Source organism: Vespula vulgaris, chromosome 13 (genome assembly GCF_905475345.1).
Source record: "Vespula vulgaris chromosome 13, iyVesVulg1.1, whole genome shotgun sequence".
Taxonomy (NCBI): Eukaryota; Metazoa; Arthropoda; class Insecta; order Hymenoptera; family Vespidae; genus Vespula; species Vespula vulgaris.
In genome coordinates, this window is record NC_066598.1 from 1,936,934 (window position 1) to 1,959,150 (window position 22,217).

The following is a 22,217-nucleotide window of genomic DNA, read 5'->3' on the forward strand; positions in this document are numbered from 1 at the left end:
GCGATAAGAAAAAATATTTGCATATAAAGAAGAAGAAAGGATAAGAAAAAAAGTAAGGAAAAAAAAAAGAAAGAGAAAAAACTAATTTATGAAAGCATACACATAAAAATTATTTTCACGGCTGTCCGTGAATCGCATTGTCTCGCGTTGTTATAGTTGATTTAACGATAGTACACGACTCGAAATGAATAATTTCTAGAATTAAGGGTGGCACCATGCCAAGGGCAATAATTCTGTGCTAACGGTGCCATCTCCTGTTACTACTCCGTAGCTTTGTTCTCTCTTCTTACAAGAAGAAAAGAAGGCACGTACAAGTTTCACACAAGCACGTAGAAAATCTGCATGGATTTTCTCTACCGTATATACATATATAATACACACGGACACACGATTCCCTATCTACCACGCGAATATTTACTTCGTCAAGTTTATTTGTTCAACTCTCTTTCTGACTTACGACCGATGACCGTTCGTTGCAAATGGAAGAACATTGATTGCTATAATTTACAAATGATTTAGCAAGAAATACTATAAAACAATCGACGATCACATTTGAAATAATTTCTATCAATAATTTTAATTTATCAACTTGATCTAGACAATTGATAGTTTGATGTAGAAAATTATCACGTTACAATTAAAAATTTCTTTCGGCTTGAAAATATCTTCCTAAAAATCGACGATCACGTTTGAAATTATTCCTATAAATAATTTGAATTTATCAATCTAATCTAAACAATTGAATATCTAATATCAAAAATTATGACATATTCCAATCAAAATTTCGTAATGTCTTCAACTTTCTAGGAACATGGAAATTCTTTATAAAAAAACTTACGTAATCTTTTTAGACCCGTGAAATCTATAAGAGACATCGACATCATTATTATCGTCGCGTCGTCGTCGACGTCGTCGTCTTCGTCGTCGTCGTCGTCGTCGTCGTCGTCGTCATAATCATCATTATTATCGCGGAAGATGAGACACCAAGATTTCTAAAAGTTCAGCGAAGAAAATCGAATGACATGGCGACTATGAGAAAAGAGAGTTACTCATCCAGCACGTTTCCACGTAAGAACAGTGAGGAAAAGGAGAGAGAGAAAGAGGAGAAGCAGAAGGTAGAAGAGTAGAGGTATAACCGAGCTATCCAAATAATCTCTAGTGAACACGATCGACCGGTTCTTCCTCGAAACACGACGTTACCTTTACAGATGAGTTCGAGGCTTTACGAAGAATCAACGTCTTCGGACCTAATGTAATAAAGTTCTCGAGGAAACATCATAGTTCCTCTCGAAGATAGAAGAGTTAGGAGATCTTAAAGCTGCCAAGAGAAGATCGTTTAGGAAGAGTTAAAACTAAACGTCTTTACACAGTCTCTACATACTTCTTAATCTTCTTAATCTCATTAACTTCTTAGTATAAAAAGATTAAAGGAAAGAAAAAGAAAAAATGGATCGTTACGTAACAACTTATCAAAAAGATTATACCTGGCCATACCCAATGAAAAAAACACCTAAATTAACAACGGGCAAAGCTGACGTCTTTGTAATAGGTCCTTGCACTTGTGGCATGGATCCAAAAGATCTTAAAGTACCAAAAACGTATGGTGAGAAATACGATTGGAGTCGTGTGGGTCCAATGGGACCACTTTTGGATCCCAAACTATATCCTGCTAAAACTGGTCCTAGTCCTGAAACGGATGAGACGCGATTTGGACAGCCAGATGTTTATTTGAAAAAGGTCTACGAGTCTAGATTTAATCATATAAGATAATTATTATCTTCGCCAATATCATATCTCATAAATCAAATCATTCACATTTTTTGATTAAAATAACAATAATGATGACGTACAAAATTAAATTTACTAACTAAATAAATAAAATGAAATTAATAATTTATATATATATATATAATTTCATTAGTAAATAAATAAAATATAAAATGAACAATTTTATTTATTTAGCTAGAAGAAAAATACCCTAATCTCTATGGAGTTATACAAACAGGACCAGCTCAAGAAACAATTATGGAAGTTGAGAAGGATAGAATGATGACAACATACATGACTGATTATGGCCGGGGTAAAGAACAATGACAACATAAAACGATTAATAAAAATAAGAAAGAATTAATTTTTTTACACAGATATTTCTATATGCCTAATCTTTTAATATAGATAAAAAGTTGAATGGGATAACGAAAACCGACAATATAGAAGTTTACCAGCCTGTTGAAAAAATGATTAAACGTGATTGCCGCCCTCACATTCGACCTCCGCTAGTAAAATTTGGAAGTAGTCTGGATCGAAATGGCAAAAATGGAATCTCTGGTAATGGAAAACATAGTAAAAAATCGAATGACGTGGATGGATCGGAAGTACGAATACCGCCATGGAGATCAGAGTACCAGGACAGTATCAGCAAAGTAGGACACGCTATAATGAAATACAAACTGCATCAACCTCAAAAGCTCGCATTAACAATTAGTACAGTTTATAAATGATCACAAAAACGATGAACAATAAAAAATTATTAACAATTATAATAAACGATTCTGTTATTCAATCGAAAAAAAAAAGAAAAAAACAAAAAAAAAAGAAAGAAATAGAAGTATGTTCAAGATGTACAAAACATCCTGAAGTTTGTTTTAAATTTTATTCTGACAGAAAACGGAAAGATGTATACATATATAGTCCGATAATAAAAAATTTTTTGTAATAATGAGCACGTATATGTATAAATAAAAATTATAAATCATAGTGATTACAATGAGTACTAATCGCTTGCGAAGTCCCAGCGCGACTAACAAGTAAATTTACTTTTTTCTTTAACCCCTTCTTGATTATATATATAATTTCTAAATAATTTATAAATATATATGTATATATACATATATATATATGTATTATTAAATAGATTCATTTAATACTTATCTATACATACATACATGTGTGTGTATGTATGTATGTATGTATGTATGAATGTATGTACGTACGTATGTATTTTTGTTCAAGATGGTCAACGAAAATTGGAGAGAATACAAGAAAAAATTCGCTTAGGGCATCGTCTACCTTGGACACTGGTTGGAGCCAAGATTTACAGTCTCATCCTTTAAGATCTACAGCGTCGAATATTTATCAGCCTAACACGTGCTCGAGTGAACATGATCTCAAACGTTCAGAGGAGAAAACGTCGGAAGAAACGATTCTTATTGAAGTGGACGGAAATGTCAGTCTTCTCGTCATCTAAGAATAAATTCGAATTAATTGCTCGCTTCATATTTATATCTTTTACAGATTTATTTAGATTGTTACATATAATATTAAAAAAGAAAAAAGAAAAAAATGAAGATGACAAAACCCTACATAAAACTTAGAATTATTAAATTAAACTTCTATGTGATATAGGTGGATGACTACCTGACCAGCCCAGATATGAAGAATTTATCTATCAAGCAAAAAAACGATGCATTCCTCCGACGTAATCATCGTTATATGTACGATTACCCAAATCTAAATGTTTCCCAAGCAATGCTAGCTATGCGAAAATTGCAAAAACTTAAAGAATTACAAAGAAGACGGGACCTAACTGAAAAGTATTATTCTCACGAAATAAGAAAACTAATCGGCGATTATTTTGGTACAAATCCAAGGACCGAGTTGTCATCATTGAAATATAATAATAACAACATGATTAATAATAATAATAATAATCATAATAATAGGATACAAAATTCGAATTTTCTTCAGCCATATTTGGGTGGCGATCGAATAAAAGATGATCTAAAGGTACGTGAAATTGACTATTTTTTTCTTTTTTTTTTTTAAATTCAACAATTAAAAAGTGAATCTCTCCTGATATAGATGTGTATTTAGATACAATCTTAAAAATAATTGATTCGAAACGAATATACTGTTTATTAATTTCAATTCCTAGCTCAGACATATATCCCTCTGATAGAGTTCCCTTCGAAATTCCGCGTTTAATTTTAGAGTCTGGAACCGTGTGGCACGATGACGACGATCACCCGTCTGGATTGCGGATGCATTCAAGAAACGACAAGACCTATTTTCACCACGACGACAGGTCGAGTTCAGAAGAAGACGTGCAATCAGTCGCAGGATCAGGTACTTCTAAAGTTAACGTCTACCAATCCGCAAGAACATCTTTGCTCGTCAATCGATCCAAACAAATTGGAACAATACTCGCAAAAATCTAAGAAGAAGCGTGTTGGAATAGAATCAAGAAATTATGAATTAAATTCTATTGATGTTGATCGTGAGATTGGAAAAGAACATGATCTTCGTAATCCAGGAAATGTTCAAGCTTTACGTAAATACAGCGACACGTCGACAACTTCCATTTGATATCTCATTCGTGCATTGACTATTATTATATATTATTTCTATGTTGAAAAATTATGATATACCATTTCCCTATTATTAGAAAAAATAAATTAAGTATAATGACATCGATAACTTATCAATCAATAAATATATGTGAAAATAAAATCAATTCAAAAGTATTACGTGATATTACCTATTTTATTATGAAATTTTTATATTTTAAAATTATTCTATGCTATTTCTAATATTAATAAAAGAAATTTATAATCCTATCAACAATTAATTTATCAATCAGTAGATGTATTGAACTAAAATCTATCTAGCAGTGCACCCCTACCTTGACTATAAAATTTATATCTTCAAAAATTTTTCTATGTTTTATAATTAATATTAAAAAATAATTAATGTATCAATATAATATCTAATATACAGTGTACCTAATTACTTATTATTATGAAATATCTATATGCAAGAATTATTCTATGCTATTTCTAACATTATAAAAAAAAATATTCTAAAACATTTTAATTAACGAATCAATAAATACATAACTACTTCCTCCCCACTCTTTCTTAAAATTAAATACCCGATAACTTCAAACATATATATGTATATATACATACAATAATGGTAGATAGCACTAATTACCTTTAATTAGAAAAAAAAAATATTTAAATTAACAGTAAAGAGAATGATGAACTTCGACATAATAACCGATTCAAATACAACGAATATCATCCAAATTCTTTTAAATGCAATCCTATATTATATTTTATACAAAATCACGCTTGCCAGCATTATCATGATGAAGGATACTACAATATGGTTTTTTCAAACGATCATGCGCTCTAATCTATCCGAAAAATCACATACTACTGACAGATCATTGTCATAAAACGATTCAACAAATTTTAGGACCCAAAATTCTTTGTGAATTTTTCTGTAACTTTCCCTAATCGAGATTCAATTAAATTTCCTTTATGAAAAATGGCAAATATCATCATGGATACTTTCACAACGATTACTCAGAAAGATTTTATATGGCCTAATCCTAAACCACTTCTTGCTAAACCTGCACAACCTCCTATGGATACCGGTATCCGATTATATCTTCATAGACCTAAAGAAGAAGATTGCAAATGCGATGTTCATGGTTTTCAAACCGACAAAAAAAGGTATAACATTTTCTTGTTCATTCCTCAAAGAAGTGCGTGTGTATATGTATATATGTGTATGTGTATATATATATATATATATATATATATATATATATTTGTAAATAAAAATTTATAAGTCTAAACTTACACATCTAACTCGATTTTTCTTTTTTCTAAATCTCTCAAGATACGTTCAGTTGGCCAATAAAGAACGAAGACTTCAAGGTGAAATGATTGCAGTTAATCATGAAATGGCAAATCTCACAACGACTTTGTTGAACAGTACCTGTGAAACTGATGATGAAACAATGAAAAGTCTTTATGAAATTGATTATGAAAAACGAGGTAAATTATGAATATATAAGATTGAAATATAATAAACAATAATTAATTTTACGTATAAATTAAATTAGTAAATTAAATTAAACTAATCTAAACTAAATGAAAATAAAACAAAATTTAAATGCAACTTTATGAAATTCAATTGAATTCAAATAAAATTGAAATTAAATGAAATGATTTCAGAGTTACCTATAGCTCATTATAGAACACTTATGGCAGCTGTTGATTCTCCTATTGGTGCTCCTATCAAACCAGCAATTACCGATCTAAGAGATGCTTACAGAGATCCAACTAGATTTAGATATTCGGCTATTGAAAGACCAACTATTGAACCTGCTAAAACTATCAACCTATTGACAGGTAAGACAAACATTATATTTATTATTTTTCATTCGTTATATATGTAAATGTATATATAGTATAATTATATATGTACCTTTTTTATTTATAAGAATAATTTGTAAGTCGTATCTAAATTTATTTCTAAATCATAACTAACTTGTTTCTAAATTATTTCGAAAAATTATATATGCAGTTCCAGAAACCTTCACTCTCTGGAATGAACCATTCACTGATAGAACAGAATATGAAGATACTATTAGTAGACTGGGACTATGTAATATGAGAAATCGCCAACAATATCTAGAACCATTGCCTTCTTCGAGAAACAGATTTGGAGATTGCAGGCTTCAATAGCAATCTTTTATTAATTAATCGAAAGTTAGAACATATCAAATTTTCCAAATTTTCTAAATTTTGCAAATTTTCCAAATTTTTCAAATTTCAAATGTTTATATTAAAAAATAGCAGCCATTAGCTTGACAGTACCTGCGTTGATAGTTACAAATATATAAAATTCTACAACGCAAGCAATATCAATTACCAGGTCTCACCACAAGGAGGTTGCTGCTCACGGAGACCCACAATTTGTAAGAAAATAATACATGTTAGTGTAGTATAAATAACACGAGATGGCGTTACGATATTCCCGCCGAATCATGTAATTTTTCAAACGTCAATTTTGATTTTAAACAAATAAAACATGATTATCTTTTGCCAATAACAAAATATAAGAACTAACCTGAAATAAATTTCTATTATATTTAAACAGAAATATAGAAAATATGAAAAATGACAGATTCATGTAGAATATTTAATACTGAATATAGACATCAATTCAAAAAAAAACCACAAGCATTACGACATTCGTAAATATTTTACATATATTGTAATAGAATAATATTATTAACATATTAATTATAATAAAATATGTATGTTACTGATGGAATTAGATTCATTCATTCGGATTGTTTTGCTGATCGTATAGAAGAGGACTGGCAAATTGATCCACGTTTAGCTTCTATACCAACTAAATTTGATGAGGCTGCAGAAAGACTTGTGCATAAACAAATATTGGATAATACTAGAACAATCTATCAAGTTAGCTATAAAGATCCCTGTAAGAAAAACATTTCTAATTTATGTAAAATATTATATATAAATTATCTATCATATTATATTACTTATACGTATATATATATATATATTTATTTATTTATTTATTTGTATAGGGAGTATTCATAAAGAAGAAGAACTTAAAAAAAAAGATGAAGAAACAGAAAAATCAAAAACTTCCAAAGAGATTAATTTCCAAAGTGAATTATTCGCATATATCAGAAAATTATACTACGATCCACATGACGAAAAAGTTCTAGCTCCTCCTACTACATCCAAACGAAGTATTTAATGACTACTTATTAATTAATTACAATAAATCTTTTCAATATTATGTACAATATAATAATAATTATATATAATAAATCTTTAAATGATCATTATAATAAATCTTTCCAGTATTTGGTTACTCAAGGCCAAAGTACTTACATGGTGGTCTTTCAATGTATCAAGATACACACGGACGAACAGGAGGCTTAATTATGTTACACAATGTTGAATTTTTTTCGGATGTTAAAGAAAGAGAATTAATGAAAAAGAAACGATTGAAAATGGACGAAAAAGAAACTGATTTTTGTAAAGAAATTTTGTGAGATCGGGGTTATGTTAGAAAAAACACAACAATTTTCTAAATCGAATTAATATAAAAATACATAGAATATTTTATAATGTAAATGTAATAAATAAATACTTGCGTATGAACTGCAGAATATCCTTGCTACGTGATATTTTCTTCTTTTTGGCGAAGCAGAATTTGTCGTATTATATCTCATATCTGTCCACCTTCCTCACTCGTTACGTGTACACTACTTACTGAAGCTAAATCCTGTTCTTGTATACGATAGACCGTTGAATGTAAACAAAAAAAAAGAATACAAACCTATTGTTTTCTTCCTCTTCCTCCTTTTTCTTTCTATTTCTTCCCTCTCTCTCGTCTTTCTTCTTTTCATACACACCTCGTCTTTATTTATTATGAAAATGTATTTCTTCGAACATTCAATTTTGTATAAATATTTCGAATATTACATAATCGTTTACGGAGTATTAAGAAATATATATTTAAAATAAAGACTAATAACTGTTCGCGTATTCAAACGATTTCTGCTTCTCGAAAACAAGTGATTCCAATGAGCATGCTTCCTCCCTCTTCCTTCACTAAATGGTGGGAATTTTAAACTGATGAAACGTAATAAAATATGTCGTATAAAGCTTATAAAACTATTTCAAAATTAATTATCTTTTAAATTTTCATAAGAAAATTATATCATTTTCTCTCTTTTTCTTTCTTTATCTTTTTATTCCTCTCTCATTTTTTCTTACAGATACTTTTTCTCATTATGTTTTTCTATCGTATCGTCTTAACTATGACAATTCATTTTTCTAAACAATGATTCACTTATAAAACTTTCGGATGTTAAATTACTAACAAAGTTTAAAGAAATAAATAATATCTTAATAAAATAAATAAATAAAATAAAATAAATCAAGAAAATGGACTTACATGTTCCGAGAGTTACTGCTTCTCGACAGCGAATGATTCCAACGAGCAAACTGCTTCCCCATTTCTCTACAACAAATGGAGGGAATTTCAAATTGATAAAATAAGACAATATGTCGTCATATACAATCAATACTTATCAATCAATAATGCTCCTGATTCTTATCATAAGGTTTTATCTTCCACAATGATAATCTCTGAATCTTCAAAAGACCATAAATGTTATTACGTAATAATTATACTATATCCATCGTTTTTTATCACTTGTTGCATTTCCTGTTATCTCACTTGTTGCATCTGCTATTTATTTCGATTCCTTTTTGGTATAACACACACACACACACACACACACACGATGTATGTATGTATGTATGTATGTATGTGTATATATCAATATGTATATATCAATATAAAATTATTTCATATTATTTTTTAATTTAAAAAATAATAATAATAAAAATAAAAATAAAAAAATAAAAAAATTGATATCTTACAATGTATAATTTTATTAATACTGTTTATAATTACTAACAAATAAATTAAACTAACCTATAAAATCAATTATCTGGCAAATCTGTCTTCATGTTTAATAAAAATTGTTTAATAAAGTAATAAAGAATGATACGATTATATAATAGACTGTATAACTTACATAGCATGTAAATATTGCATTATCATCATGATAGAATTAACTTATACAATAAATAAAGTAACGTATAAATTCATGGAAGAGATTAATACGCAGTACCTATAAACCTAGGCGTTAACTCAGTATAGTACGTAATGCTATCAATGAAATAAATAAATCTCATCTATTTTTAATTATATCCGTAACAATGTTTTTGTGATCTTTAAAACAGAAAAACGCATCATACTATCTACATTTTTATATCATAGAGATTCTCCTAAACGTATTGAATTTTTTCTTATTCGAAAGTTTTTATGACTTCATAAACATATTTTAATATAATATCCATTAAGTAATATTTATTAAAAATTTCTTTTTCTTTTTATGTATAATATATAAGTTATCAAAATAATATGATCTGCTAAAAGAAACGAAGCATTTCAGATAGTGCAGATAATTTGTTTCGTTGGATTGATTATGCATGTGCATCATGCAAATTGACTTGAGTTTGTGTGTGTTCTTCCCTGAAGAAAGCATGCAACTGATAGAGCTCACGCCGTCTGCTACATTATTTTGGACCAATACAAACACATTCATATCTCAGAACAATAAAAAACATGTCTCGAGACGTTTTAATACATCTTATTATAAGTGCTAAAGGAATGCTTTTTGGTATAATTGCATTTTTTGTACTATTCGTTGGTTATGGAAATCATGAAGTTGGATTTTGGTCTGTTTTATCAGGTTAGTCAAATTTATTTCCTTAATTCATGATATTATTTTATAATAATAATAGCAACAATAACAATGAAAAATAGAAAAAAAAGTAGATCCTTCATGCATACGCTATATCTGAAATTAAAGAAAATATGGTAAAGGCTTTTCTTCTACTAGTACATCTAATTATAACAATTAATTATAATACATAATAATATATATATTGTTATTTATCCTATATAAAAAAAATTCTATATAATTCTTAGGTATACTTGCTGGAGTTTGTTTCCACTTGCATTGGGTAAAGGGCAAAGAAAGTTTAGATAGATGGCATACTAGAGTTACATTGCGTAACTTAAATGTTGTAGGATTTATTAGTGCAGTTTCTGGTATGACTGCATTGATTTGGTATCTGTTTCTTACGTTTTATCAATCAATTCGTAAGTAAATCATAAATTTTACAAATTCTGTCTATAAAATATTATTCCAATTATATCATCTATGATCTGATTTAATCAATTATTAAATGTTCTATTAAAGAATTAAATTTGTATTACAGCTATATTACCAATTTCTCAAAGTACTGCTATTACTGCAGTATGGGCTTTTATTTGTGGAATATGGGGTATCTTGTTGATGTTTTACTCCAATAAATATGAATTACTTATTCAAGAAGGAACAGCTCCTATTCTAAATGAAAGCACTGCTTAAAGATTTTTATATTTTGTTTAAATATTCATATTTTTCTATTCAAGAATATATATAAATGTAAGTCTATAACAAATCAATACTTAATTCATAAATAAACCTGATAAAAGATAATACTTTTTTATTTTTCTATTTTAATTATATCCTGTTATTTGGGTAACAGTTATGTAGTATTTACCAAATTTATATAAAATTAAGAATGTTATTAGCTTTATAATGTTTTATTGAAAATAATTCTGGATAAAAAATTTGTTGCATTATATCAAACTATACATTAACATGCATCATTTATAAAAAATATCTTATTTGAAATAAATGCAAATATACATGTGTGTGTATATTTACATATGTTTATATATACATATGTTATTAATATATATTACAAAGTAATCCAAAACTATTTCATATTATTCTTACATTCAGTACAAGAAAAACAAATCATTAATCTCCTAATTATAAACAGTAAACTATAAAAAATAATTAAGGAAGAATAAGATTATAAATAACATTATATCAATTAAACCTATAAACTGAATTATTTAATAAATCTATTTCCAAAACTTTTTAATAAAATTATAACAAGAATAATATAATTATATGATACACTTTACAACTTACATTTCATGTAAGTATTGTATTATGATTATGATGGCTTTAATTTATATAATGGATGAACTAATGTATAAATTCCTACCATGGAAGAGATCAATCCACAGATACCTATAATTCCAGGTGTTAACTTAGTATAGCCTAATGCTGTTAATGGAATAAATAGATCACATCCATTTTTAATAGTATCCATAACAACATCTTTATGGTCTTTGAAACATAATAATGCATCATAATGATTTCCTGATTTACATTTAGATACCATAGAAGTTCTCCTAGATGAATAGAACTTTTCTTGTTCTAAAATTTTAACAATTTCATAGACATCTCTAGCTAAATTTAATGTAATATTCATTAACCAATATTTGTTAGCAACTTTACTCCACTTTTCTATATCAATACGGAAGATTCCTACACGGCCTATCCAAATAATATGATCTGCTAAAAGAAACAAAGCATTTGCAATTTTCGATAATGTCAACATAATTCTTACAATTAAATCTGGATATTTCATTGTTGACAAAGCTGAATAAAAGCTATCCAAGCATCTTCCAAAACGTAGTACTGTAAAATAAAACAAAAGGTAAAAGCAATGTATAGATCAATAATAAAAAGTATTTTGTGCAAAATCAACTACATTTTCTGAAAGAACTAAAAGTATATTCCAAACTACGTAGAACGTCGGAAGATTGTCTTGTGCTGTTTACATTTTGTGCGTAATACCAGCAAGCTCTACTTCCATATTGCAACAATCTGTAAGATATAATTATTATATCTCTTTAATAAAATGATAACTATATACATTTTGATTATTAATCTTATTTGTATAATTTCTTATTACTACTTTATTATATACATAAACAAATAAGTAGTAATATTTTACTTACCTGATAATTTTATCTCTGCCTGCTGTTTGCTCATTTAATTTTATTATTATATCCATTTTTGTTTTTTGTTTTTATATATAATATATATAAACATATATATATATATATATATATATATATATATATATACACACGTAAAAAATTATATTAATAAAACTGAAAGTGAACGTTGATATCTCTATGAACGTTTAAATAATAATCTAATTCTAAAGAATTCGCCAAACTTTTCTTACTACACACATCGATATAAGTATTGTTAAAGAAATCAAAGTAATTTGCATGACTAATTAAAACTCTTTATCACATTTAAATTCTGTTTATATCATGTTTCTGTCAAGGATCAACGCATAAATAACGAAACATACCAAGATAAAAATGTACATGCAAATAAATACTTTGACTTTACATGATCAGCGCCATCTTTAATGAATAGGAGAAAATAATATACATTGAATAATGTGTATGTACGTAAATGTGTTCATATATAAACACATGTATATAATGATTATTAAAGCAAAATATATCAAATTTGTTATTAAAAAATTACTAATATCTACCTCATCGTGTGTGTACAATTTAAATATTGAGAAAATAAAAATATATTTTTTATATAAATGGACGAACACTTCTTTTATTTTTAAATTAAATTTTAATATACTCATGAAAAAATTTTCAATCATCCAGAAAAAAAATGTCTTAAATATTGAGGAAGTATTTTTACACACAAATTATGCCTTACTTAATGTTCGTATGACAATTATCAATTTTGTAGTATATCACATGCTGAAATCAAATACTTCAGTTATTTCGTATATATATAATTATTATTATTATTAAAATCGTAAATCTCTTAATGTCATAGTAACGAATATCTTTAGTAAGGCACGATTATGCATGTAAAATTAATTACAAAGAAACAATTTCACATAAAACAGAGTATTTCAGGTAAATACAAATAAAAAAATATGGATAATTATAATTAGAAGAAATTGACTTAATTTAATGTGAAACTTACAAGCTAACATTAAAAGAAGGTATAATAATTGTTTTATTACCATAAGAGGTATTGAACAAACTTTTACATCTAGATGTGTTATAAAATAAAGTGTTTTGAACAGATCACAATACAATACTGTATAAAAAAAAAATAAACAACACTGTCATATATATAGGATATTTTCCATTTATGTTACTTTCAGTCACTTAATATTAATTTGTATCAATAAATGGAAAGTGTCCATTATAATATTTTAGAAAGCAGAGAGCTTTGGTTTCTCCTTTAAAAAGTAATGTTAAATGTGTATAAACCATTGCGATATAGTATTAGATAGCATGTACATTATAAATAACACTAATTTAATTGCATCAAACGAAGTGTATGAAGAGAATGAAGAATAAATAATACATGCATAGAGACCAATGTTTTATGATAATTTTTCTTGAATTAAATAATTGTGAATATATTTCACAGCGGATCGCGCTCTTCCCTTGTATTTGAATCCCGGGGTAAGTAAGATAGCATTAACTATAAAAAGTCATTGATCACATAAAAAATTTGTATAAATATCACAGATGAAATACCTTGGAAAATATTTACCTGCTATATAAGATAAAAGAAGATTATTGATTGTATTTCCAAGCCATGCAAAAACCATCAGAAAGATCATAATTGTTCCATAATACTGTAATAAAAAATATTTTACATAAACCTTTTTATAAATTATTCATATGAATATATTTATTGACAAGAACTTACGAAGTTAGGACGACTGTTACGCATAGTAACAATGGATATCCATAAACTTTGTAATTGAAGAATTGCCTCAGATAGATTATGACAAATTTCATTTAATTTCTTTTCTTTTTGTCCTGTCCAACTATCAGCCGTACAAAAAATAGAAATGATAGTTGGGACAAAGTAATCGACAAGAGCCAATACAAGCAAAGATAAAGATATTAATGTGAGTAATGCTGGTTCCAACATCCAAATCATACTAAAATCATGAAAATAAAATGGCAATAAAAGAGAATTATTCTTCTGAAAATTATACTAAAAACAAATAGCATGATCTATATAAAGACAGCTAGAAACTTACCAAAATACAGTTGTAGTAAGACCTAGAATCAATGCAGGATACCAAGGTCTTTCCCATAACAAAATAGAGTTTAATGGAAGAACAACTTCGCGCCAGCACTCCATTTTTCTCTTCAACTGCTTCATATGCTTCTCCTAAAAAGAAAATATAAACCGATGAACTTGGAAGAAGAAAAAGAAGTAGGAGAAAAAATCTTTTAATAATCTATGAGATTGTTCAGGCACTTTCAGAGAAGTGCGCGCCCTAAAGGGAAAATTTCTTTTGAAAGAATAAAATAATATAATATATCGAGAGAAAAAAGCCTTACTTTTTCGGAGCTCGCGTTGTCTGGCATCGTGTCCAAAAAAAGAAAGCGAGCAGAGAGTATGTATTTAAATTTAGTTCTTGTTGAGTTGAAAAAAGGCTGCGTATATACGTTAACAGCGAGAAGAAGACGGCGGAACGCAAAGCACGGCGGTATTTCAAGATCTAAAAGAAAAAGATTTTTCTGATCAGTGACTACGAGACGAGAAACGTATAAAAAAAAAGGTCCGTCACATACCGGCTACGATAAGATCAATTCCTTATATTTTTTTTTATTGTTGTTGTTGTTGTTGTTGATATTAATTTATATCAAGAAAACGATCAAAGAGATATTAAACTCTCACATCAGAGGATGAAAGAGGCTTTTTTTACTTGGCGAAAAAACACGAAAGCGCTCCGAGAGAATCGACTTTTGGTTTCGAGATTATGTACGTGGTTAGAGACTCGCACGCGATTGGCTATCAGTTCAAAATGTTGCTTATTGCAGGCGATGCCGTGCTGCTGGTGCTGTGACGTTAAAGATATTCCTGTGTTCTATCTGAAATACGCGCGACTAAAACGCATTTAGTCGAAAATTATAGGAAAAAATAATAAAAAAATTTACAACAGGATATGGCTGCTGTGAGTTCAGTGAGTATCTAATTGTTTTTCCTTCATAAAAAAGTTTCTATCGTCTGACAGAGGCTTTGTTTACCTTCTGGATCGTACCTACCGTATATACTCGTTAGAATGACACTTCGCCGCGAAAAATAGATAACGTTTTTTTTTTATTTGTTTCTTTCTTTCTTATTTATATATATATATTTTTCTTTTTCCCTCATAGATATCAAATGTTGAGAATCTCTCGCCACAAATAATACGCCGTGTGGCAAAAGAAATGACCGAGCTAACGACTCAACCACCCGAGGGCATACGCGTTATTTTGAACGAGGAAGATGTCACAGACATTCAAGCTATCATCGAGGGTCCTTGTGAGTTCAATATTGTTTTATTACAACCAATGGAACAATCATAGAGATTGTACGATTACATTTTCTAAAAAAAAGATACGCTTTTATACGACCATAACCTTGCTTGAATGTCATTTTTATGCAATTCTATATTTTGTATATTCTCTGTATCATTCAAGATAAATTTGAATTTTAGTCTGATTGATCAGATAAAGAAGGATGAATAAATTTTATCCGTTTTAAAAGATAGAAAGAACAAGTACAAATGTGATAGCGATTAGATAATACATAATAATAAAAAAATTCTACCATTACTTTTTCTTTAGGTAACTTTGGAATTAGCGAAATGTTCAATAATCTTTCTATATTCTAGCTGGAACACCGTATGCCGGTGGGTTTTTCAGAGTTAAATTAGCTCTTGGTAAAGATTTCCCTCAAGGACCACCAAAAGCATTTTTCCTTACAAAAATTTTTCACCCTAATGTTGCGAAAAATGGAGAAATATGTGTTAATACGTTGAAGAAGGACTGGAAATCAGACCTCGGAATTCAACATATATTATTGGTAAAATAATGTATCTATATAGAAATGATATATTAGTATTATAATTCAATAAATTAATATTAGTAAACTGTTTGAATTTTAATTTTCTTTATAGACAGTAAAATGTTTATTGATAGTGCCAAATGCTGAATCTGCATTGAATGAAGAGGCTGGTAAATTATTATTAGAGAGGTATGATGATTATTCTGAAAGAGCAAAGATGATGACAGAAATACATGCACAGGTAAAATGCTATTGTAATAATTATAAACTACTATATTGTATTTTTTGTAGATTTACCTTAAAGACTTGTAATAGTAATCATAGTAATACTTCTAGGGCGGTGGAAAAGGCAGTAAAGCAGGTCTGGAAAGCTGCACTTCCTCTGAAGTCGGAGGGCCCCTGCCAAAAAAGCACGCAGGTGATAAAAAACTAACAGCCGAAAAGAAAAAGATGTTGAAAGATAAAAAAAGAACGCTTAAAAGATTATAAGAGAAAATCAGTCTCCCCTTTTATCTTTTTTATAATTTAAAAACACTGGTGTGCTAAAGATGCCTCGTATTGTACACAATTATTATTATTGCATAGTAAAAAATTTATTATCTAAACTCGACTGATCTTATTATTAAGCATTTAGAAAATTAATTTATAGAGTCAGTGCGTGATGACTTCCTAAATTATATGAAAAAGCAAGTACAATTCTGTAGTGATCTCTGCAATTGTGGGCTGAGTTTAACAGTCGTTAGGCCCTCTCTGTGGCCTCTATTAGTAAATATTTTTACATATGTACAAAATGACAAATCGTGTGATTATTTAAATAAAATGAATTGTTCTCCATACATGAAATTAGGAATTTTTTTTTTAACCTTTATAACTTTTTAATGGTACCAAATCACGCTTGCAAAGATAATTCTTCGTGCACCCTTGATTATCAAGTACTAAATAAAAACAAGATATGTATATAAAACAAAAACAGGATATACTTGAAAGGATTATATTTTAGGTAAGCAAGAAGAATTAAATTATTGAGAGAATATTATTCATTTTTTATTTAATTACTGATCGTCAGTTTCTTTTCTTCAGTCTTGCATAGCTGCATTGCGGTTCCTTTGCTGTGTCAATATAAAGTCATAGTACATTATATTACATGCCTAATACTGCATAGTTAAATAATCATAACGTTAATATGATTTGACTAGTTAACATATATCACAGCTTTACTCCACTATCAGGTATCATCTACGCATAGTGGTTGTGTGTGTGTGTATATATATATATACATATACATATATATACATATATATATACACATATATGATATATACATATATATCAATGATTGAGAACAATACTTGAAACACATATTACAAAAATATAATATCATTAACAAACATTATTATTCTCATAATTTAAAAATATCTCACAAAATAGTAAAGGATTCGCTAAGGTCATAATGACAATTCTTTAAAATTAATTAGATTCGGGGCTAGAAGCACATTCTGTACTTTGATAAACAACAACTGTTAAAGATGAATTTGTTTGTATTTTTCAGATACTGATGAGCACACACGCACGGTAGTAGTACATACAAATTGCATACAGTCTTTACAGCATATCATAACTTTTTAATATTTTTTTTTTCTTTTTTTTTCTTTTTTTCCTTTTAATGTGTCATAAAAAAATCTGTTAACTCCTATAAATCATATTTGAGTCCCCCTAAAAATTGTATGCCAATTTCTGAAGGAAACGTCAGAAATAAAAAAAAAGATCCATTCAAAATGAAATTGCATATAACACTTCGTTTTCTAATGGTATAATTACACTTAGTTTCATATGTATATCTTACGGAAATAAGGAAAACACAATGTATTGTGTTAGATCAGACAAGAACAAAACTTTTAAGAGGTTGCCAAGAATTTATGGCTTTGTTACTTTACTTCCTTGACATAAGCCTCCAATTCTGCATCTAATTCTTCAGCAGTAGGAGTTTTTGTAGCTTGTCGACTTCCTCCTCTACCACCACGTCTTGCACCACGGCCTATAATTTTATTTGATCATAAAAACAAATTTATCTTTGAGATAAAACAATAAAAAAATTTGGATAGATTAATTAAAGATACCAAATTTATAAACAATATTAATAGATTACCTCTTACAGATCCTGAACCACGATTACCTCTAAAACGAGATTGAGTTCTTTGTGCATAACTATTGCCACTGAGTCTTGAGCCTCCACGCACTGCTGGGACTGGTATTTCAGATGTGGCAACTTGTATGTTCATTTCACGACCTGTTAGTTTCATATAAGAGATAAAAATTTAACATCTAAAGTTATTCAATAACAAATTATGAAATACTCCTGCAGGAACTTACATACCATCAAGTGGTACGCCATTATACTGTTTCATTGCTTTAATAGCATCTGCTCTTCTTTCAAATATAACATCTGCAGAACCTAATGATCGACCCGATCTGTCATAATGTACAGCTGCCGATTTGAGAGGTCCAAATTCGCTGAATAATTCCTAATAACGTATTACGAATACATATATTCAAACTATTTATTTTTATAAATTTATATAACATCTATCCTTCTCTAAAAATTAAATATAATATCTCCATGTGTTACCTGAATATCAGAATCTGATACTCCAAAGTCAAGATTAGATACAAGTAATTTGGTAACACCTGCACTGCCTATTGCACCTCTGCCAACCTTTTTTACTCCATCAAACATGTCATGTTTCCATGCGCTGTTTACGTCACCCTGTTAAAATATCAAATGTTTTATTCACTAGATATCGAAGAATCAAGTATCAGGATATAGTCATCGTAGTTACATATATCTGATTCTATAATTCACATCTTGTATTTCAAAATAAAATCTCTAATAATTTAGAAATATTTGTTAAGTACAATCAACTTTCTGTACTTTTCTGAAGAGAATATATATAAAAAAGAATGAGATTTAAATTATTAAAATTAAGCTTAAATTTAGAAAATAAGAGAATATTGATAGAATGAACTTGTTTTGAAAAATAATTATCCTGGTTGAAGGAATACATAGAAAAGGTCGACAAAAAAATATGTACACATGTAATACAAATAAATTTAGTTCACAAAAACGGAAGTAGAAGAGAATAAGTACGAAAAGCATGTGACAAGTTAAATGTATTTATATATATATATATATCCATATATATAATTTATATAGATAAATATATAATCGATTATGTTCGAATTCTAATGAAATGTAATTGAGGAAATTTTTCATCACTTACTCTTGTATATGGTAGAGTACTTCTTGTGATGCCACCACGACTGCGTCCTCGCATGACGCCGCCGCCAACTCTTTGGGCTCTTCGAGCTCCCCTACGAGGCGAGCCACCAACACCTCTACCTCGTCTACCACCGCCTCCTCGTGCTCTTGTTCCTTTATTTTGCTTGATAATATCGTCGAGACTCATTTCTATCTTGTCTACCATCTTCATTTGTGATATTATTACGATAAAATTACACGGTAACGCGAAAATGAACAAAACCAACCTCTCACGTCTTCGTAATAATGGCGGCGAACGAAGACGAAACAAGCACGCACGGGAACTTGGGTACGAACACCATTAACTACTAATCAAGAGCGTCGACTCAATTTTCCTGTAATGACAGCGCCCCTATCGGCAAATTTTCGAAACACCTCAAGATTCGTATATGCTTAGTTATATTATATATTTTTATCTAGAGATATAATATAGAATTATCTGTACAATATACATATTAGATACAGGTATACTAATGCTATTAACTGTAAAAAATAATGAAACGTATGAAACAATTCATATATATGTATATGTATACATTTATATAAAAAATATATTCATATAATCTTTTCAAGTATTACATAGAGATCATAATTCATCATTTATTTCTATCTTGTTATCTTCGTCGTTATTTATACCATCTTCGTTAAGAAAGTCTTCTGAATCGCAAATCTTTGCAATATCCGTACATAATTTTCTTCTGATAATAGTATCTCCTTTACTAAATAAAGAGATTATAGGTTCTTCAAATTCTTCTACTATACCTTCGCACTAAAATGAAAATCATGATTCAGAAAATTGTTACGTTCAAAAACATTAGAGATTTCAATTAATGTACTAACATAATATTTCAGGCTCTTATTTAAATCATTATCTTGAATTAAATCGACTTTACTCATTTCCGGATTCATAACACCAGAAGAGCTCATAAGATTTAAGATTGTTAATTGACCATTTGTTTTATATGTCGCTCTCACATAATCCGACATTTTTTCACAAATTTCATCAATAGTTTCAGAAATATGGATTTCAGAACGTGCCTTAGATACCTTCAAATAATAATACTCTGTTAAATCTTTGGATCTTTTGATACATACTTTGAATATATATTCAAATAAAGACTTACTTTCTTTGTAATACTATTTCCTTTAGCATCCATCCTATAATTTCCAATATCTATCTCTATTGAAGGGTCGATCTTTCCTAATTCAGTTTTTAGTTCATCCATAGTGGCCCTACAAACTATTTAATACATCAATGTATTAATAACTATAAAATTTCATATTTACTAATAATTTGGAAAAAGACATAAAAACTTACCTAAACATTTGAGATATTTTGGATCTATCTCTGTTGATTGAACAAAAATACAAAGGTGCAAAGTAGCAACTATGATCAAAAATTTCTTCATATTCGTTTATGAAAAATCAAATAACTAATAATTAAAATAATACGCGAACGTTGTAAATATTAAATACTTAAATATACAAAGTATATAAATCATACATTCTCAATTTAATATTAAAAAATTATCTCTTTCTAATAAACTAAACAACTGACACGTACGTACATGTGAAATTGATTTCGACATAAAAAATCATGACGTAGAGAAGATTTGCTCCACTGAATGCCGATTGGGCGATACAAACATCAAAACACATACAGTCCAATCAGAATCGACTAGTACTATATGTCAATATTTTAAATATTCTAAATAAATTTTTAAGAAATTACATATATATATTCGCGTGCACTTGAAACATATCTCAAGTATTTTACAAGAGGAGAAGTTTCTTTAATTCCAAAAATAAAAGCTTCATACTTCTGAAATTTAAATAAAAATTATGATAAATGACTAAGTTATAACTGCACAATTATGATTGGTCGACGAGGATTTTTACAGCATAGATAGCGCCATGTGGCGAAAGACGAATGGTCGCAATTGGTTCTAACTATCGATAAATTCAAATAACTAAAATAAGCAGAAGTTAAAGTAATATTCAAGTTAATATTAACAATTATTTCATTAAAAAAAGTGATTAGTAAATTAGTGAATAGTTATATATTATATATTACATTACTAAAATACAAAACAATTCTACATAATCAACAGTACAAATTAATACTCGGATACTTGAAAATTCTTATTTTATAAAGCGATAGGTAATATACAAGACGAATTAAAATGAATTATCGTGCAATTTTCATTAGGTTATATTAATGAAGTTATTTTAAGTTATATTAATGGAGTTATATTAAAGTTATATAAATCCATAAAAAATAAGTGGTCCTTCTGTCGCGCTTTATAAGAAAAGAATATTTGTTTAGAATAGGATCAAGAATTTATTATTTTCTATTCTTTCTTCAAATTTAAATTAAATTAAATTCAGAATTTTATTTTTCCTAATTAATAAATATACGTACATTTTCTTTCCATATTACCTTATTTTTATAAAATAAAGTTATAAAAAAATTATTCCATTAGGAAAAGGCTTTCTAAAATAAAGAAACGAAATAGGAAATGGAGATAATGAAGAACACAGGAATAGTAATGAGTGAAGGTGCACATGACACTAAAATAAATGCATTTAAATAAATACTACGTTCTTCGCTCGTACAGGAAGATTAAAAATACAGAACTTTTCCTATTCCCTAAAATTAAT

The 22,217-nt window shown here is 28.4% G+C and overlaps 8 protein-coding genes and 1 long non-coding RNA gene across 13 annotated transcripts; 4 read left to right on the plus strand and 5 right to left on the minus strand.

Moving 5' to 3' along the window:
* Nucleotides 1–630: 630 nt before the first annotated feature.
* Nucleotides 631–2,547, plus strand: LOC127068599 (uncharacterized). Of its 2 annotated transcripts, XM_051004930.1 has the most exons (4): nt 631–1,129; nt 1,209–1,737; nt 1,963–2,080; nt 2,176–2,547. In XM_051004930.1, exons 2-4 carry the CDS (start codon nt 1,447–1,449, stop codon nt 2,499–2,501), a joined length of 735 nt encoding a protein of 244 aa, XP_050860887.1. In that variant the 5' UTR covers nt 631–1,129; nt 1,209–1,446; the 3' UTR covers nt 2,502–2,547. The 2 variants fall into 2 exon arrangements, with proteins under 2 accessions (XP_050860887.1, XP_050860888.1); XM_051004931.1 differs by having other exon boundaries at nt 631–1,737.
* An 87-nt stretch (nt 2,548–2,634) lies between these two features.
* Nucleotides 2,635–6,749, minus strand: LOC127068604 (uncharacterized). Of its 2 annotated transcripts, none has more exons than XR_007783057.1 (4): nt 6,280–6,749; nt 6,033–6,193; nt 5,650–5,795; nt 2,635–3,243 (listed from the first exon to the last, which is right to left on the minus strand). It is a non-coding gene; the product is annotated as an uncharacterized LOC127068604 (long non-coding RNA). The 2 variants fall into 2 exon arrangements; XR_007783058.1 differs by lacking the exon at nt 2,635–3,243 and adding an exon at nt 4,524–5,464.
* Nucleotides 2,716–4,513, plus strand: LOC127068597 (putative uncharacterized protein DDB_G0281733). Its single transcript, XM_051004927.1, has 4 exons — nt 2,716–2,807; nt 3,013–3,226; nt 3,406–3,786; nt 3,991–4,513. Exons 1-4 carry the CDS (start codon nt 2,767–2,769, stop codon nt 4,363–4,365), a joined length of 1,011 nt encoding a protein of 336 aa, XP_050860884.1. The 5' UTR covers nt 2,716–2,766; the 3' UTR covers nt 4,366–4,513.
* LOC127068596 (uncharacterized) lies at nt 5,332–10,963 on the plus strand. 3 transcript variants are annotated; one of them, XM_051004926.1, is made up of 8 exons: nt 5,332–5,519; nt 5,689–5,846; nt 6,027–6,203; nt 6,730–6,772; nt 7,136–7,302; nt 7,415–7,582; nt 10,408–10,581; nt 10,701–10,963. In XM_051004926.1, the coding sequence occupies exons 1-8, from the start codon at nt 5,332–5,334 to the stop codon at nt 10,850–10,852; spliced, it is 1,227 nt and encodes a 408-aa protein (XP_050860883.1). In that variant the 3' UTR covers nt 10,853–10,963. The 3 variants fall into 3 exon arrangements, with proteins under 3 accessions (XP_050860883.1, XP_050860881.1, XP_050860882.1); XM_051004924.1 differs by lacking the exons at nt 10,408–10,581; nt 10,701–10,963 and adding an exon at nt 7,698–8,008; XM_051004925.1 differs by lacking the exons at nt 6,730–6,772; nt 10,408–10,581; nt 10,701–10,963 and adding an exon at nt 7,698–8,008 and having other exon boundaries at nt 7,171–7,302.
* Nucleotides 10,964–11,165: 202 nt separating this feature from the next.
* On the minus strand, nt 11,166–12,913 carry LOC127068600 (peroxisomal membrane protein 11B). Its single transcript, XM_051004932.1, has 3 exons — nt 12,346–12,913; nt 12,096–12,211; nt 11,166–12,022 (listed from the first exon to the last, which is right to left on the minus strand). The coding sequence occupies exons 1-3, from the start codon at nt 12,399–12,401 to the stop codon at nt 11,493–11,495; spliced, it is 702 nt and encodes a 233-aa protein (XP_050860889.1). The 5' UTR covers nt 12,402–12,913; the 3' UTR covers nt 11,166–11,492.
* Nucleotides 12,914–13,318: 405 nt separating this feature from the next.
* Nucleotides 13,319–15,132, minus strand: LOC127068603 (ADP-ribosylation factor-like protein 6-interacting protein 1). The gene is made up of 6 exons (XM_051004935.1): nt 14,983–15,132; nt 14,749–14,909; nt 14,442–14,575; nt 14,102–14,339; nt 13,943–14,027; nt 13,319–13,870 (listed from the first exon to the last, which is right to left on the minus strand). The coding sequence occupies exons 2-6, from the start codon at nt 14,773–14,775 to the stop codon at nt 13,770–13,772; spliced, it is 585 nt and encodes a 194-aa protein (XP_050860892.1). The 5' UTR covers nt 14,776–14,909; nt 14,983–15,132; the 3' UTR covers nt 13,319–13,769.
* An 85-nt stretch (nt 15,133–15,217) lies between these two features.
* On the plus strand, nt 15,218–17,083 carry LOC127068601 (ubiquitin-conjugating enzyme E2 S). The gene is made up of 5 exons (XM_051004933.1): nt 15,218–15,374; nt 15,568–15,715; nt 16,068–16,258; nt 16,353–16,481; nt 16,577–17,083. The coding sequence occupies exons 1-5, from the start codon at nt 15,357–15,359 to the stop codon at nt 16,727–16,729; spliced, it is 639 nt and encodes a 212-aa protein (XP_050860890.1). The 5' UTR covers nt 15,218–15,356; the 3' UTR covers nt 16,730–17,083.
* A 677-nt stretch (nt 17,084–17,760) lies between these two features.
* LOC127068598 (THO complex subunit 4) lies at nt 17,761–19,834 on the minus strand. The gene is made up of 5 exons (XM_051004929.1): nt 19,519–19,834; nt 18,867–19,004; nt 18,615–18,762; nt 18,387–18,527; nt 17,761–18,275 (listed from the first exon to the last, which is right to left on the minus strand). Exons 1-5 carry the CDS (start codon nt 19,726–19,728, stop codon nt 18,166–18,168), a joined length of 747 nt encoding a protein of 248 aa, XP_050860886.1. The 5' UTR covers nt 19,729–19,834; the 3' UTR covers nt 17,761–18,165.
* A 229-nt stretch (nt 19,835–20,063) lies between these two features.
* Nucleotides 20,064–21,145, minus strand: LOC127068602 (protein seele). The gene is made up of 4 exons (XM_051004934.1): nt 20,875–21,145; nt 20,681–20,796; nt 20,397–20,603; nt 20,064–20,325 (listed from the first exon to the last, which is right to left on the minus strand). Exons 1-4 carry the CDS (start codon nt 20,963–20,965, stop codon nt 20,143–20,145), a joined length of 597 nt encoding a protein of 198 aa, XP_050860891.1. The 5' UTR covers nt 20,966–21,145; the 3' UTR covers nt 20,064–20,142.
* Nucleotides 21,146–22,217: the final 1,072 nt, after the last annotated feature.

Bases quoted from the DNA above. Each gene is read 5' to 3' on its own strand.
- LOC127068602 (XM_051004934.1), bottom strand. From the start codon at position 20,965: ATGAAGAAATTTTTGATCATAGTTGCTACTTTGCACCTTTGTATTTTT. The intron at 20,797-20,874 runs GTAAGTTTTTAT...TGTATTAAATAG, and splicing joins AAAATATCTCAAATGTTTAG to TTTGTAGGGCCACTATGGAT. The intron at 20,326-20,396 runs GTTAGTACATTA...TTTTCATTTTAG, and splicing joins ATAAGAGCCTGAAATATTAT to TGCGAAGGTATAGTAGAAGA.
- LOC127068600 (XM_051004932.1), bottom strand. From the start codon at position 12,401: ATGGATATAATAATAAAATTAAATGAGCAAACAGCAGGCAGAGATAAA. The intron at 12,212-12,345 runs GTAAGTAAAATA...TATATCTTACAG, and splicing joins GGCAGAGATAAAATTATCAG to ATTGTTGCAATATGGAAGTA. The intron at 12,023-12,095 runs GTAGTTGATTTT...TTTATTTTACAG, and splicing joins TTTTAGTTCTTTCAGAAAAT to TACTACGTTTTGGAAGATGC.
- LOC127068598 (XM_051004929.1), bottom strand. From the start codon at position 19,728: ATGAAGATGGTAGACAAGATAGAAATGAGTCTCGACGATATTATCAAG. The intron at 19,005-19,518 runs GTAAGTGATGAA...ATATTTTAACAG, and splicing joins GTACTCTACCATATACAAGA to GGTGACGTAAACAGCGCATG. The intron at 18,276-18,386 runs GTAATCTATTAA...ATAAAATTATAG, and splicing joins TGGTTCAGGATCTGTAAGAG to GCCGTGGTGCAAGACGTGGT.
- LOC127068597 (XM_051004927.1), top strand. From the start codon at position 2,767: ATGAGTACTAATCGCTTGCGAAGTCCCAGCGCGACTAACAA. The intron at 3,227-3,405 runs GTCAGTCTTCTC...TATGTGATATAG, and splicing joins TTATTGAAGTGGACGGAAAT to GTGGATGACTACCTGACCAG. The intron at 3,787-3,990 runs GTACGTGAAATT...GTTTAATTTTAG, and splicing joins GAATAAAAGATGATCTAAAG to AGTCTGGAACCGTGTGGCAC.
- LOC127068603 (XM_051004935.1), bottom strand. From the start codon at position 14,775: ATGCCAGACAACGCGAGCTCCGAAAAA. The intron at 14,340-14,441 runs GTAAGTTTCTAG...TCATGATTTTAG, and splicing joins CTTACTACAACTGTATTTTG to TATGATTTGGATGTTGGAAC. The intron at 13,871-13,942 runs GTAAATATTTTC...GACTTTTTATAG, and splicing joins TCTTTTATCTTATATAGCAG to TTAATGCTATCTTACTTACC.
- LOC127068601 (XM_051004933.1), top strand. The intron at 16,259-16,352 runs GTAAAATAATGT...TTTTCTTTATAG, and splicing joins GAATTCAACATATATTATTG to ACAGTAAAATGTTTATTGAT. The intron at 16,482-16,576 runs GTAAAATGCTAT...TAATACTTCTAG, and splicing joins TGACAGAAATACATGCACAG to GGCGGTGGAAAAGGCAGTAA.
- LOC127068599 (XM_051004931.1), top strand. From the start codon at position 1,447: ATGGATCGTTACGTAACAACTTATCAAAAAGATTATACCTGGCCATAC. The intron at 1,738-1,962 runs GTCTACGAGTCT...TTATTTATTTAG, and splicing joins CAGATGTTTATTTGAAAAAG to CTAGAAGAAAAATACCCTAA. The intron at 2,081-2,175 runs GTAAAGAACAAT...CTTTTAATATAG, and splicing joins CATGACTGATTATGGCCGGG to ATAAAAAGTTGAATGGGATA.
- LOC127068596 (XM_051004926.1), top strand. From the start codon at position 5,332: ATGGCAAATATCATCATGGATACTTTCACAACGATTACTCAGAAAGAT. The intron at 5,847-6,026 runs GTAAATTATGAA...AAATGATTTCAG, and splicing joins AATTGATTATGAAAAACGAG to AGTTACCTATAGCTCATTAT. The intron at 7,303-7,414 runs GTAAGAAAAACA...TTATTTGTATAG, and splicing joins AGTTAGCTATAAAGATCCCT to GGAGTATTCATAAAGAAGAA.